The sequence below is a fragment of the Lutra lutra genome, chromosome 17 (assembly GCF_902655055.1).
Source record: "Lutra lutra chromosome 17, mLutLut1.2, whole genome shotgun sequence".
NCBI classification, from domain to species: domain Eukaryota; kingdom Metazoa; phylum Chordata; class Mammalia; order Carnivora; family Mustelidae; genus Lutra; species Lutra lutra.
The window spans coordinates 43,271,186-43,285,796 of record NC_062294.1 but is presented as its reverse complement, the minus strand read 5'-3'; the positions used below and the strand labels follow the sequence as shown (position 1 = coordinate 43,285,796).

The 14,611-nt window shown below is 58.1% G+C and overlaps 1 protein-coding gene across 2 annotated transcripts; it reads left to right on the top strand.

The window, feature by feature from the left end:
- Nucleotides 1–569: 569 nt before the first annotated feature.
- ATP4A (ATPase H+/K+ transporting subunit alpha) lies at nucleotides 570–13,334 on the top strand. 2 transcript variants are annotated; one of them, XM_047709384.1, is made up of 22 exons: nucleotides 570–593; nucleotides 688–828; nucleotides 914–973; nucleotides 1,374–1,577; nucleotides 2,634–2,747; nucleotides 2,986–3,238; nucleotides 3,442–3,710; nucleotides 4,329–4,527; nucleotides 4,882–4,991; nucleotides 5,071–5,205; nucleotides 5,660–5,852; nucleotides 6,609–6,784; nucleotides 7,894–8,030; nucleotides 8,111–8,261; nucleotides 8,347–8,515; nucleotides 8,625–8,779; nucleotides 10,261–10,384; nucleotides 10,749–10,894; nucleotides 12,139–12,272; nucleotides 12,527–12,628; nucleotides 12,720–12,811; nucleotides 12,985–13,334. In XM_047709384.1, exons 1-22 carry the CDS (start codon nucleotides 582–584, stop codon nucleotides 13,011–13,013), a joined length of 3,105 nt encoding a protein of 1,034 aa, XP_047565340.1. In that variant the 5' UTR covers nucleotides 570–581; the 3' UTR covers nucleotides 13,014–13,334. The 2 variants fall into 2 exon arrangements, with proteins under 2 accessions (XP_047565340.1, XP_047565339.1); XM_047709383.1 differs by lacking the exon at nucleotides 570–593 and having other exon boundaries at nucleotides 596–828.
- The last annotated feature ends 1,277 nt before the right edge of the window (nucleotides 13,335–14,611 follow it).

Below are 14,611 nucleotides of genomic sequence, written 5' to 3'. Positions count from 1 at the left end.
CATGGCACGGAAAGTCCTCCCTAAAGATCAGCTGCTACAGCCACCGTTGTGAGCACCTTCCCCCTCCAGGAGTCGGACATGGGCAATGTGGTCTGGAAGAGGACACTGCAGTCCAGATACCTGGTTTTGAGTCCTGACTCTTTGCCATCCTAGCCTGGGGACAACTGGCAAGTGACTTAATTTCCCTGCGCCTCAGTTTCCCCATCACTGTGGTAGGGGGAGGTAAGAATGGTACTTGCCTCAGAGGGTTGTTGGGAGATTCCATGAGTTAGTACAGGAAAGCCCCCAGCCCAGTGCTCGGCACACAGTGAGCACCATATGCTTGATATTCTTGTTGTCGTTACCATGGACCTACTCAGAGATCCCCTGATCTCAGTGGCAGGTAGAGATGGATCTGGGCAGGTTGGGGCAGCCCAGTAGTTAATGCCCGAGCTGCTTAGGCCTGGAGGTCACCCCAAGGAGCCCCGCAATCAGTTCTAATCAGGCCTGTCTTGCTCCACCCCCTCCCTCCCCGGGTATATCAGGGCTGGTCCAGACCCTAGGCTCTGTCTGAGCGAAGGAGGGTGGCTGCCCCGGGCACCATGGGGAAGGCAGTGAGTGAGGCCCAGAGTCAGGGGTCGGGGGGATGAAGGCTGGAGGCAGGAGTTCCAGTGGGATCTGATGCCTCCCCCCTCCTCCCATCCCCAGGAGAATTACGAGATGTACTCGGTAGAGCTGGGTCCTGGCCCTGGTGGGGATATGGCCGCCAAGATGAGCAAGAAGAAGGCAGGCAAGGAAGGAGGCAAGAAGAAGGACAAGCTGGAGAACATGAAGAAGGAGATGGAGATCGTGAGCGTGGGGCTGGGGGCCTGGGCGGGGGACAGGAGTGTGGCTGGCGAGAGCTGGACAGTGAGTGTCCTGCCTCTCCCCACAGAACGACCACCAGCTGTCAGTGGCAGAGTTGGAACAGAAATATCAGACCAGTGCGACCAAGGTGAGCTGGGTGCAGAGGGAGGGGGGTGCGCAGAGAAGGGGAGAGAGGGAGAGAGAGAGGGAGAAAAGGGAGAAATGCATTAGAGAGAAAGGGAAAGGACCAAACAGAGAGAGAGATGGAGTAGGAGAAGCAGATAAAAAGAGGCAGAGAGACAGAGACAGGTAAGAGAGAGAAACAGATCGGAGACAACAGGAAGAGCCAGGCGGAAAGATGAGAAAGACACAGCGGAGGGCAGGGGGAAGGGGCAGGACAGAGGTGAGGATGGACACAGAAATGAAGAGAAACAAGACAGATGGGGGGAGCGGGGTGGGGGAGGAGGCAGAAGAGCTCCCCTCGTGGAGGAGCGTGTGGTGAAAGGAAAGCCCTTAGTAGCCACCATGACCACCCGCCCCATCCCCAGGGCCTGTCTGCTGGCCTGGCCGCCGAGCTGCTCTTGCGGGATGGGCCCAACGCTCTGAGGCCGCCGAGGGGCACTCCCGAGTACGTCAAGTTCGCCCGGCAGCTGGCAGGTGGTCTGCAGTGCCTCATGTGGGTGGCTGCCGCCATCTGCCTCATCGCCTTTGGCATCCAGGCCAGCGAGGGTGACCTCATCACCGACGACAATGTGAGTGGCAGATGCTGCGGGCTGATAAGGGACACGGGGACCTGGAGGAGAGAGGACATTGGGCATGGACTCAGGATGCAAGGGACACAGGATGGGGATATGGAGATGTGGAAATTCAGTCAAGACATGGGTCATGGGCGCTGAAGGACACTGAGGTGTGGGGCAGCCCCAATGACCCAGGTCACAGGGGACCCAGAGAATGTGTCTCAGATATCATGGACACAGGTGGGGATACAAAGACATGGAAATGTGATCCTTAAGATAGGAGACTGGGAAACAGATGACATGGGACAGACCAAGGGCACAGGGGACATGGGACACAAGGGCATAGGGACATTGGGGATGCCAGACTCAGGAGAGACAGAACACAGATAAGGAAGCACAGAGACAGAAAATATTGAGATGCAGGACAAGAGGTCGGAATAAGGGACATGGGGACTTAGGGACATGTGGCATTGGACAGGCGTTTGAAAGTCACAGGACATATGACACAGGATGGGGACTTAGAGGTACACAGATGTGGGGAGACACTGGACATAGGGATTTGGAATTTGGAACATGATCGTGGAGCCTACAGGGTATGAACCATAAGATCGACAGCACACAAACATGGAAATGGGAACACGGCCTAGGGCACCCAGAGGACAGCAAGCAGACGATGACAACACAGAGTACAAAAGCTGGAGCACGGGGTACAGGGCATGAGAACATGAGACAAAGGATAGTGACATGGGGAGCACAAGACTTGGAGGACACAGGAAAAGGTGCATCGTGCCACCGCAAAGCCACAGGATATGGGGACACAGGGGAGGTAGGATCTGGGACGCAAAGAATATGGGACGCAGGGGACGAGGACACAGGTCACTGAGAATACAGGGAAGCTGAGAATGGATCATGAAGAGGCCCCAGGAACAGCACATGTGACTTTCTAGCAGAGCAGGGAAAACCCCTAGGTGAGCCCAAGAACACACGGGGACAGGGAGCAGGCAAGGGCCCTTGTTCCGGGAGCTTCGGGCCCCTTCTCATCCGCCCGGCCCCCTTCCCTCCTCTACCCAGCTGTACCTGGCCCTGGCCCTCATTGCCGTGGTCGTGGTCACCGGCTGCTTTGGCTACTACCAGGAGTTTAAAAGCACCAATATCATTGCCAGCTTCAAGAACCTGGTGCCCCAGGTGGGTGCTGCAGCCGGGTCACATCAGTTCTGGGTCTGCACGTGGGGAGGGGGCACAGGGAGGCTCCTGGCATCTGTGTGGGCCCTCCCACCAGGCCCAAGCTGCTCTGCACCCGTGGCCTCCGGCTTGCCCCTTGGGTTCTCAACGCTCCCCCTTTGCCCCTCCCCACCTCCCCCTGCACTCCGCAACCTCCACTCCCATCCCCTGCCCAGCTCAACCTTGTGCCCCTGCCCCACAGCAAGCAACTGTGATCCGAGATGGGGACAAGTTCCAGATCAACGCAGATCAGCTTGTGGTGGGCGACCTCGTGGAGATGAAAGGCGGGGACCGAGTGCCTGCGGACATCAGGATCCTCCAGGCGCAGGGCTGCAAGGTGGACAACTCCTCGCTGACTGGAGAGTCTGAGCCGCAGACCCGCTCGCCCGAGTGTACACACGAGAGCCCGCTGGAGACCCGCAACATCGCCTTCTTCTCCACCATGTGCCTTGAGGGTCCGTGAGGCCCCAGCCTGCCTCCCGCAGCTGACCACACTGTCTGCCCTGCCCCTCTTCACCCCATACTGAGCCACACCGCCTCCCCGCCACCCCCCCCCCCCCCCCCCCCCCCCCCGCCGCTACCCGCTTCAGTTCCCATGATGCACACAGCCCTGCTGCCACCTGCCGGGCCCTGAGGCGCTCTCTTGACCCCGCTACAGGCACAGCACAAGGCCTGGTGGTGAACACGGGTGACCGCACCATCATTGGGCGCATTGCGTCCCTGGCATCAGGAGTGGAAAATGAGAAGACGCCCATCGCTATTGAAATTGAACATTTTGTGGACATCATCGCGGGCCTGGCCATCCTCTTCGGCGCCACATTTTTTGTGGTGGCCATGTGCATTGGCTACACGTTCCTGCGGGCCATGGTCTTCTTCATGGCCATCGTGGTAGCCTATGTGCCCGAGGGGCTGCTGGCCACTGTCACGGTGAGTGGGGGAGACAGAAGAGAGGCGCAGAGAGCCAAAAGGCTCATCCATCCGTCTGTGCGTTCACCCAGGATTGCCTCCGTCATCTCCGGCCCACCCACTCACCTGCCCGCCTGTGCCTTCCCTCAGCCATCCTCCCCACTCTCCTTCTCTCCACCTATCCACCTACTCAGCCACCACTCACCAAGGCCCCTCTGGGTCGCACCCTAGACTGAATGCTGAGGACTCACAGGTGAACAGGCCTTGTCCTTGACCAGAGGAGGCTGAGACCCAGCGAGGGCTGCCCTCCGCAGTCAGCACCCAGGGCAAGACCAGCCCCAGAGAAGGCTCGGAGGATGTTTGTTTTCTCGGTGTGGTTGTGTTGATGAGAGAACTTAGAGAACCTCAGCTCCGGCAGCTTAGTGAGGGGCCTAGTGAGATACCTTCATCTGGGCCCACTGGGGAGGCATCCCAGGTGGCAAGCACAGGCTGGGAAGAACGCTGAGGCAAGGAAAGCATGGGTTTTGCTGTGTGCATAGTACGGTGGCTGGGGTCAAGGCTCCCTGCGCTGTGAGAGAAGGGAAGGAGGACCAGAAGCAAGGACTGTGCCCCCTAACCGCTTCTCGCCCCTTCTGACAGGTCTGCTTGTCCCTGACAGCCAAGCGGCTGGCCAGCAAGAACTGTGTTGTCAAGAACCTGGAAGCCGTGGAGACACTGGGCTCCACGTCAGTGATCTGCTCGGACAAGACAGGGACCCTCACTCAGAACCGCATGACTGTGTCCCATCTCTGGTTTGACAACCACATCCACACTGCGGACACTACGGAAGACCAGTCAGGTGTGGCGGTGGGCGGAGACCCGGCTGGGCCAGGATCTCGTAGAGGGCAGACTGGGAAGGGAACTCTGGGGAGGGCTCTGCCTGGATCGAGAGGGGCTCCTTCCCGATCAGGGACAGGGTCTATGAAGCTGCAGGTCTGCGAAGCGGCATGGTATCAGAGGTCCTAGGAAATTCAATACTGGCTCTGGAGACAAGGCTCCGCCCCGGGGTATGAGGAGAGGTTTGGGTTCCACCAGTCTGGGAGGGGACCTTCTCATGAGTCTATGGGGGAGAGGCTCGCTTCTGGTATGGGAGAATGCTGCTCCGGGCTGGGGCCCGCCCTGCTTGGTCCCAGCCTGGACGCCTGGCCTCCAGGGCAGACGTTTGACCAGTCTTCAGAGACTTGGCGGGCGCTATGCCGCGTGCTCACCCTGTGCAACCGCGCTGCCTTCAAGTCCGGCCAGGACGCGGTGCCGGTGCCCAAGGTGAGACCCGCGGAGACTCCGGGGAACCCCGGGAGATGGTGCAGCCAGGCTCGCCCCTGACGCCGGCACCCCCTTCCAGCGCATCGTGATCGGGGACGCGTCCGAGACGGCGCTGCTTAAGTTCTCGGAGCTGACGCTGGGCAATGCCATGGGTTACCGCGAGCGATTCCCCAAAGTCTGCGAGATCCCCTTCAACTCCACCAACAAGTTCCAGGTGTGCGCCCGTGCGCCCTGAGGTGGGGCCCACCTCAGGCCCCACCCACACCCCGGGCTGGCCTATCGCGGGGCTTCTCTCTGTTTCCTCCCTCTCCACCCACCCACATCTCCCGCCCCTCCCACAGCCGCTGCTCACTTGTGGTCAGGGGACTCGCACAGTCCCTTAGCTGGGGGCTCACCGCCAGCTCTTAGGCCCTCCGTGGGGTAGCTCGCAATCCACATCCCGCCCCAGCCCAACTCCGACCCTAATTCTGCCCAATCCCAGCCCCCAGGCTTCTTACTGCGCCCCTAACCCTCAATCCCCACCAAGCCATGCTTAGCACGCAAGCGCCTCACCCCAGCCACACAGCACCCTCTATACTCGCGGCACCTTCTAGCCGTCAGCCCCGCCCCTCTATCAAGCCCCGCCCCCCGGCCCGCCTCCTAGCCACGGTTCCCTTCCTCGCCTGCAGCTGTCCATCCACACACTGGAGGACCCGCGGGACCCCCGGCACGTGCTGGTGATGAAGGGCGCCCCAGAGCGCGTGCTGGAACGCTGTAGCTCCATCCTCATCAAGGGCCAGGAGCTGCCACTGGACGAGCAATGGCGCGAGGCTTTCCAGACTGCCTACCTGAGCCTGGGAGGCCTGGGTGAACGCGTGCTTGGTGAGACCCCCGGGGCTCGGTGAGCCCCCACAGTAGATGGTAAACTTGTGGGTGAGGAGGAGCTAGCACAGAACCTGCCCTACCTTCCTGGCCTATCCCTGACCATGACCTTTGAGGTCCCTGGCTGACAGCTAACCTGTCCAAGTGCACACACTCACATTTGACTTTCCCTGCCTCAGTGCTGACCCTTTCCCATCCTCAATTTCTACCTTGACCCAGGCCCTCCCCACCTGTCCTTTCCCTGGGATCTTCCTTATCCTGACCTGACATCCCTTGATTTTTCCCAGCTCTTGCCCCAGCTTTGACCTGCCATCACTTTTACTTCCACCGTTCAATGTCCTCCTCTTGACCCTTCGACCCTCCCCAGTCCCTACCTCAACTCAAGACTCTCCAGTCCTTGTCTTGACCTCTTACCTCCCTGAACATTTTGTCTGGACTGCTAAACTTCCCTAACTGTCTCAACCCTGGGAGGCGCAAACCTGTGGTTCAGTTCTGGATCTTCCATCTTACTTGCTGTGGGACCGCTGGCAAGGATTGTTCCCTCTCTAGACCTCAGTTTCCCTATCTGCAACATGAGCATGCTAATAGCCTCCCTGGCTGGTGGTGAGGACAGACTGATCACATGAAGGATTCAGGACAGGGTCAGGTATCTGTAGGTGCTTGGTGTGAGGGGCCTGGTGATTCTGCCTGTCACCTGGCCATGGTAGGCAAGGGTCTGCCTAGGACTTCTCTCTGACTTCCCTGTTTCCTGGTCAGGCTTCTGCCAGCTGTACCTGAGTGAGAAGGACTACCCGCCTGGCTATGCCTTCGACGTGGAGGCCATGAACTTTCCAAGTAGTGGCCTGTGCTTTGCGGGACTTGTATCCATGATAGACCCTCCCCGGGCCACCGTCCCTGACGCTGTGCTCAAGTGTCGCACGGCAGGCATCCGGGTATGCAACCAGGGAGAGGAGGGGGCAGGGGTGAGAACAGATGATGACGGTATCTGGGGGCAAGGAACCGTGTGACAGAGAACTCCCTGAAAGTCGTTTGAACCCAAAAAGGAAAATATTGATTCACAAAGCTGAAAAGTTCTGGGGACTGAAGCTTCGGGTATAGCTGGATCTAGGAGTTGAGTGTCATTAGGAATTTGCCTTTCTCCATGTCTTGGTTCTCCTCTTCTCTCTGGTGGCTTTATTCTCAAGTAGTTCCTTTATTTGGGTGGAGAAAGATGATCACCTCCAGAAGCTCCAACCTACATCCCACCTATTTAGCCACTCCACAGAAAAGAACATCTCTTTTGCTTTTGTCCCAGATTGGTGCACAGGTTCCTTTCTGAACCCAGTCACTGTGGCTGGGGGGATGGGGATACCTTGGTTGACCAGCTCTGGGCTTACTTGCCCATTCTTGGCCAGAGACCTTACTTCAACCCTGGGGGAAGGGGGTGGTCCCTGATAGACAAATCAAGAGTTGGGGAGCCAAGGTTGGGCAAACAACACCCACGTCCTCCCCATGGTCTCTAAGCCCTATAAGGGTTGGGTCCTGTTACCTTTCTAAGCTGATTCCTTAGCTCCCTACCTCTCATTTACTGCTCTCCAATGTGCTGGCCTCCCCGCTGTTCCTCCAACAGTTCACGCATGTTCACACCCCAGGCCTTCACCTTGGCTGTTCCTGTTGCCAGGAACACTCTTCCCTCCATTTGTCATGTGGCCAACTCTCTCACCTCTTTCAGACCTCTGCTCAGTTGTCAACTTCTCGATGAGGCTTTCCCTGGACATACTGAAAATCGACACTACTTTTTCCATCCAACATTTGCCATCTCCTTTGCTCAGCTTACTTTCCCCCTCTCCTAACATGCTGTATCATTCATCCCCTTAATTTGTGTCTCTTCTGTCTCCCGCGCTAGAGGGTCAGCTCCACAAGAACAGAGATTTTCGTCTCTTTTGTCCCTGACATTCAGTGGTTGAATGAGCGAATGGGTCATCAGTAGAGGTCCACCAGGAAGGGCAGGGAGTTGGCTGCACTGAAGGCATCAGGGGTCTGATGGTCCCCTCCCCAACAGGTGATCATGGTGACGGGTGACCACCCCATCACAGCCAAGGCCATTGCGGCCAGTGTGGGTATCATTTCGGAAGGCAGCGAGACCGTGGAGGACATCGCCGCCCGCCTCCGTGTGCCTGTGGACCAAGTTAATAGGAAGTAAGGACGCTGCTGCCCTCCCCGTGGTTCTTCCCATAGCCCGCGTAGACGGTGACCCTGGTGATACCCCCCTTTCCCAGGGATGCCCGTGCCTGCGTCATCAATGGCATGCAGCTGAAGGACATGGACCCATCAGAGCTGGTTGAAGCACTGCGCACTCACCCCGAGATGGTGTTTGCTCGTACCAGTCCCCAGCAGAAGCTGGTGATCGTGGAGAGCTGCCAGCGCCTGGTACGGCTCTGCAGAGGGAGGTGGCCCAGTGGGCTAGGCTAGCCCTCCGTGGGCCTCTCCCTGACTCCCCGCCCCCGCCCCACAGGGTGCCATTGTGGCTGTGACGGGGGATGGTGTGAATGACTCCCCAGCCCTGAAGAAGGCTGACATCGGCGTGGCCATGGGCATTGCTGGCTCAGACGCTGCCAAAAACGCAGCAGACATGATCCTGCTGGATGACAACTTTGCCTCCATTGTGACAGGAGTGGAGCAGGGTCTGTGCCAGGGCGGAGATGGGGGCCATGGGGAGGTGACGTGGGCGCAGGAGGCGGTGGGTGGCGAGGAGGCTGAGGTGCCCGCTCTTCCCCCCCACTCCCCGCACAGGCCGGCTGATCTTTGATAACCTGAAAAAGTCCATCGCCTACACACTGACCAAGAACATCCCTGAGCTGACCCCGTACCTCATCTACATCACCGTCAGTGTGCCCCTGCCCCTCGGCTGCATCACCATCCTCTTCATAGAACTCTGCACCGACATCGTGAGTCTCCCGACCCCCCAACCCTGCTTGGGGCCCACGGACCCCTAACTGCTCACGGACATCATGGATGATGCCCTTGGATGCAGTGTGCAAAGGCAGCCAGACGGGGACACGCAGGCAGGCAGGCGGGTGGTCCCAGACAAAACTACAGACATGGACGCACAGGTGGACACTCAGGTTGGCACAGACCTACGGACTCAGATATACACACACACACACACACACACACACATCTCTGGTGACACTTGGATCACAGACCGACATCCCTCAACAGCCATGGACAGATTCTATCAGGCCCCAGGGGCAGACAGACAGACAGACAGAGAACCACAGATACAGGCATGAATACAGCCGGGGGCGTGGCCATGTTGACTTTTTTTTTTTTTTTAAAGATTTTATTTATTTATTTGACAGAGAGAAATCACAAGTAGGCAGAGAGGCAGGCAGAGAGAGAGGAGGAAGCAGGCTCCCTGCTGAGCAGAAAGCCCGACGTGGGGCTCGAACCCAGGACCTGGGATCATGACCTGAGCCGAAGGCAGCGGCTTAACCCACTGAGCCACCCAGGCACCCCTTGACTTTCTTTTTTTTTTTTTTTTGTTTTTTTTTTTTTAAAGATTTTATTTATTTATTTGACAGAGAGAGATCACAAGCAGGCAGAGAGGCAGGCAGAGAGACAGGAGGAAGCAGGCTCCCTGCTGAGCAGAGAGCCCGATGTGGGACTCGATCCCAGGACTCTGAGATCACAACCTGAGCCAAAGGCAGCGGCTTAACCCACTGAGCCACCCAGGCGCCCGCCATGTTGACTTTCTTATTCAGCAGCACTCGCCTGGTGTCTTCTCTGGGCCAGGCTGGCATTAATTTCCTTAATTTTGTCCTCAGAAACACTCTAGGGAGCAGCTTTATTTGTCATCCCCATTTTACTGACGAGCGAAATGAGGCACAGACAGGTTGAGCGGCTGGTCCCACAGCGAATAAGTTGCACGCTGGGGTTGGAGCCCGGGCAGTCCGGGGCCCCAGGGCCTCTGCTCTTGACCAGGCCACACTGTGGCCACTCTGCTGTGATGGACAGATGGAGTGGGGGATGGGGAGGACAGTGGGGGGGAGCACAGAGACAGAAGAGATGCAGAGAGAGTGACGGGGAGAGACAGGACACAGGGATACAAAAGCAGAGACAGTCACAGAGAAAGAGACCAGAGACAAGGACAAAAAAACAATAGGGGAGGAGGGGGTGGGTAGTTGCAGATGTTCCGATGGAGATGGACGGCTGGTCAGATGTGGACACAGCTGTGGAGGGACATGGCAACATGGCCTTGTTGGGGGCCAGCTGGTCTGTGCTGTCCGGGTAGGTGTGCCTGCACGGCCACCTGCTTCCCAAGCTCAGTCCTGTCTCTCTCCACTGGGGTGGGGGGTTGCCGGGGTGGAGGGCACTTGGACACATAGGGGGCAAACCCATAATTCCAACTCCTTCTGTTCCCGGCCAGTTCCCATCCGTGTCCCTGGCATACGAGAAGGCAGAGAGTGACATCATGCATCTCCGTCCCCGGAACCCGAAGCGCGACCGGCTGGTCAACGAGCCCCTGGCTGCCTACTCCTACTTCCAGATCGGTGAGTGCCCTTGGGGCCGGGGACCCCCAGGTTTCCTGCAGGGCTGCTCGCCTGCCCTGGCGTCTCTAACCGGAGCTGTTGGCTTTTTCTGGATCGTGGGGCTGGCATTCAATCCTGGGTCCCTGTTGTTTCCTGAGTCTGTCTGCTGTGATCCCCGTGTCCCTTCTCTGTCTCTCTCTGCCTTGTCTCCTCCATCCCCTGTTGATCACTCTTGGGATCCTTGTCTCTGTGTCTCTCTGTGTCTGGCACTGTCTGTGATCCTGTGTCCTTGACCCTCTCTCTGTGGCATCTGTGTCCCTGTCTTTCCATGTCCCTGTCTGGGTCTCCATCTCTGTCTCCCCATGTCACTTCGCCTGCCCCTCAGGTGCCATCCAGTCATTTGCTGGCTTCACTGACTACTTCACGGCCATGGCCCAGGAGGGCTGGTTCCCACTGCTGTGTGTGGGGCTGCGACCATATTGGGAGAACCACCACCTACAAGATCTGCAGGACAGCTACGGCCAGGAGTGGGTGAGCTCCGGCCCCTCACCCCTGTCCCGTGGCTCCCTCATTTCCAGTTGTCCACACGTGATGGAGCTCAGCCGGGGCATCCCAGGTACCCAGACTCTGTGCGGGTTCTGGGGCCTCTCCCACCACTGTCTTGAGCTCCGCCCTCCTGCTGCTGATGGTCACAGCAGCCCCTCGCCCGGCAGTGGCCTGTCATCTCTGGGATAGACAGCATCCCGATGCTGTCACTTTGACTGCGGCATCACTTACAGAGTATTTGCCTGCGTGGCTGCCTTTAATGAAGGTTTGGTGCCCGGAAAGTCGAGATCTGGCTAGCAGGGTTGCTAGTTTGCCCTGTGTCGTGACAGTTCAGGATGTTCCCCGATCAGTTGGGAATGCAGACCTTGGGAGCCAGGCTGCCTGGATTCATGGCCTGCCAGCATTCTTCACTAGCTGTGTGATCCTGGGCAAGTTGCTCTGCCTCTCTGTGCCTCAGTTGTCCCGCCTCTCTGTGCCTCAGTTGTCCCATCTGTAAGTGGAGATGCTCTCTGCCTCCATGACCTCGCAGTGCGGTCCTCAGACCAGCAGCAACAGCATCACCTGGAAACTCGTTCGAAAGGCAAATCCTCAATCCCCACCGCAGACCTCTGGGCGTGGGGCCTGGATGGCTGTGTTTTAGCTAGCCCTTCCAAGAATGCTGAGGATACTGTAGTCTGGACGCCCCCAATCTTCCTCGTAGGATTTTGGGGGGGATTCAGTGCGATAATCCATGTGTAACACGTGGGGCCTGAAACATAGTGCGTGTTCCTCACAATTAGCTGCTATTATAAACAGTTACATTGAAGAAATGGTCTGAGTAGTGGTTGCTCCTTTTAAATGGGGCATGCATCCTGTTCCCCAAAGGCCCTTCTGGCCCACATCACTCATTTTGGCCATTTGCCCGGGCACCAGTCACTGGACTTTGCAAATTTGGCCCTAGGAGTCCGACTCTCTTTTCCCAGGTGCCTTCCCGTGTGCAGGAAAGGCTGTAGTGCTTCTTCATTGTGAGAGTGACTGGCCTGAGCTCCCATGTGCCCAGGTGTGATGTCTAATCTCTGCAAGGTCACGATCTCCAGCCACCGCCCCCCCCCCAACCTCCAGGGTCCGGCAAACCTGGGAGAGACACTGTCTCCCTCCTCTCCCCCACGCCAGCCTCTGATGGGAGGGCTCCATGGCCACAGGCCGTCTCCATCCCAGCTCAGGCTGCCTCTGCTCTCCTCTGGCTGCAGACGTTCGGGCAGCGCCTGTACCAGCAGTACACCTGTTACACCGTGTTCTTCATCAGCATCGAGATGTGCCAGATCGCTGATGTCCTCATCCGCAAGACGCGCCGTCTCTCCGCCTTCCAGCAGGGCTTCTTCAGGTGTCCCCAGCTGGCCCAGCACCACCCCCCTGGCACTCCTCTCCCAGCCCTGCTCCAGCTCCCACCACCTGCCTCCGCAGCCCCTGGCCCCTCCATTTTTATCCACCAAGGGGGAGATGGGACAGGACCCGAGTCCACTGTTGAAGCATCTCCCTGCTCTCCCTGCTGCTGCTGACATGTGGTCCCCACTCCTTGCGGCCTGTCCTTGTCCTGAACCCCCTGGTCTGAGCCTGTCCCACCCCACCCGCCCACAGGAACAAGATCCTGGTGATCGCCATCGTGTTCCAGGTCTGCATCGGCTGCTTCCTCTGCTACTGCCCCGGAATGCCCAACATCTTCAACTTCATGCCCATCCGGTGAGAGGCCGGGAGCTGCGAGTAGGGGGATGGGCACAGGGACATAGACTTGAGTGTAGCCTTCACCTTGTCATCTCGCCTGGGCCTTCAGGTACCAGTGGTGGCTGGTCCCCATGCCCTTCGGCCTCCTCATCTTCGTCTATGATGAGCTTCGGAAACTGGGAGTTCGCTGTTGCCCAGGGAGTGAGTGTGGAGACCAAGGGCCTGGGGCTGGGGGTGCTGGGAGAGCCTCAGAACAGCTGCCCTTGACCTTTGACCTCCAAGCCCTTGACCCTCCATTGATCCATACCTCTGAGCCCTTGGTGCCTGTGACCCATGTCTCGCAGCCCTGAGTCTCCTCTCTCTCTCTCTCCCAGGCTGGTGGGATCAGGAGCTGTACTATTAGAGGGACTGCCACGTTCAAGCCATCCTTGCGCCCCTGACAGCAGAGGTGGGGGGCATGGACCCTTGGGGCAGCCACCCGAACATCTAAGCGACCAAGAGCCCCAGCACCACCTGCGTCTGCTCCTGCGGCCCACGGCACCCCAACCTTGGAGAGACCGTCCTATTCCCCTTCCCCATACACAGAGAGCACCCCGCACCACCTGGCAGAGCCGTCCCTGGGCCCAGTGCTCTGGGTGGGTGGGCAGAGGGTGGGAGCTCCCTGCCTGGGGCTCTTCACACACACACACTTGTGTTGCGTCGTAGTAATAAACCTGCTCACACCAATCAGGCTTTCATTTGGTGCCAGCACCTGTCCAAGTGTCTTTCCTGATCCCCTTTCAACTCCCACAGTCCTCCAGCTCAGGAGCTGTTTGCTCAGGGCTGTAGCTCAGTTCCTAAACACAGCCTCGTGCAGAGTAGGGACACTTGGCACCTTCCTTGGGGGAATGAATTCCTGTTCCTTTGCCTGGGGTGACAGTGTTCACAGAGAGCTCACAAGCCACCTCAATCTTATTCCAGCCAATTCTTGTTTCACTGGAAAAGCCAGGCCTGCTCTCTGACCTCAAGGCCTTTACACAGGATTCGCTACAAGGATTTTCCTCCTGCCCCAAAGCTTATCCTTTAGGTCTCAGCTCCCATCTCCTTTTCCAGGGAACTCCTCCTGCCCCCAGCCCAGCCCTGATATGGCCTTTTCTCCCCTCACTTCAGCCCCGGCCGCTCTGGTCTCTCCAAGCCCCACATAAGCTGGGATTATTGTGCACAGTTAGCCACCAACAGGGGCTCCGAATCAGAGTCCCTGCTCAGCAAAGAGTTGAAGTCATTTCTGCAACCTTCACTTGTCCCCATACTGGTCCGAGGCTAGGCAGGGGATGGGAGGGAGGTGTGGGAGCGCAATCCTATCACAGGCCCACCCCACTGGGCTGGGGGAGTGCCCATATTCTCCATGACCATTCAATTGCTCGCCTCCCCACCCCGGACACTGTGGACCACTTCTCTGGGACACAAGGATAAGGGTGCAGGGCTAGGTGGTGCCTGCCCCACCTGAGGGCAAACACTCCCTCTGAACACACCAAGACTCACAGCACAGCTGTGCTCTGTGCCTTCCTAGCCCGGGGTCAAGCAATAGTGTGGCAGGACCTGACAGCCAGAGGGATGGAGGGAGCACTTGCCCTATTGCATGTGACCTGGGAGATCCATCGGACTGGGGAGCTCCTTCCTGGGTGGGCATAAACATGACATTCAAAGCCCTGCTTCCGACCCGTGTCCCTCAGAGAGCGGGAAGGAATGGGGCAGGCAGCTGGCTCCACTAGGGAAAGGCTGGGGTGATACTGGAGCTGGAGAGCCTGTGAACGTGACAGGTTGACCTGTGAGCTGGAAGGCTCCTCACCCCCTCAGTCCTGGGAATGTGCATTCTCAACTGCCCCTCCCTGATGCTGGACATGGCCTTGAGATAGCGATGTGGTACTAGATGGTGTGTGTGACTGAACCCAGTTAAGGCCCCGATCTAAACTTTTAAAATTTGCAAGGTGGGTGCAGAGATCTAGGTGTCTTGCAACCCAA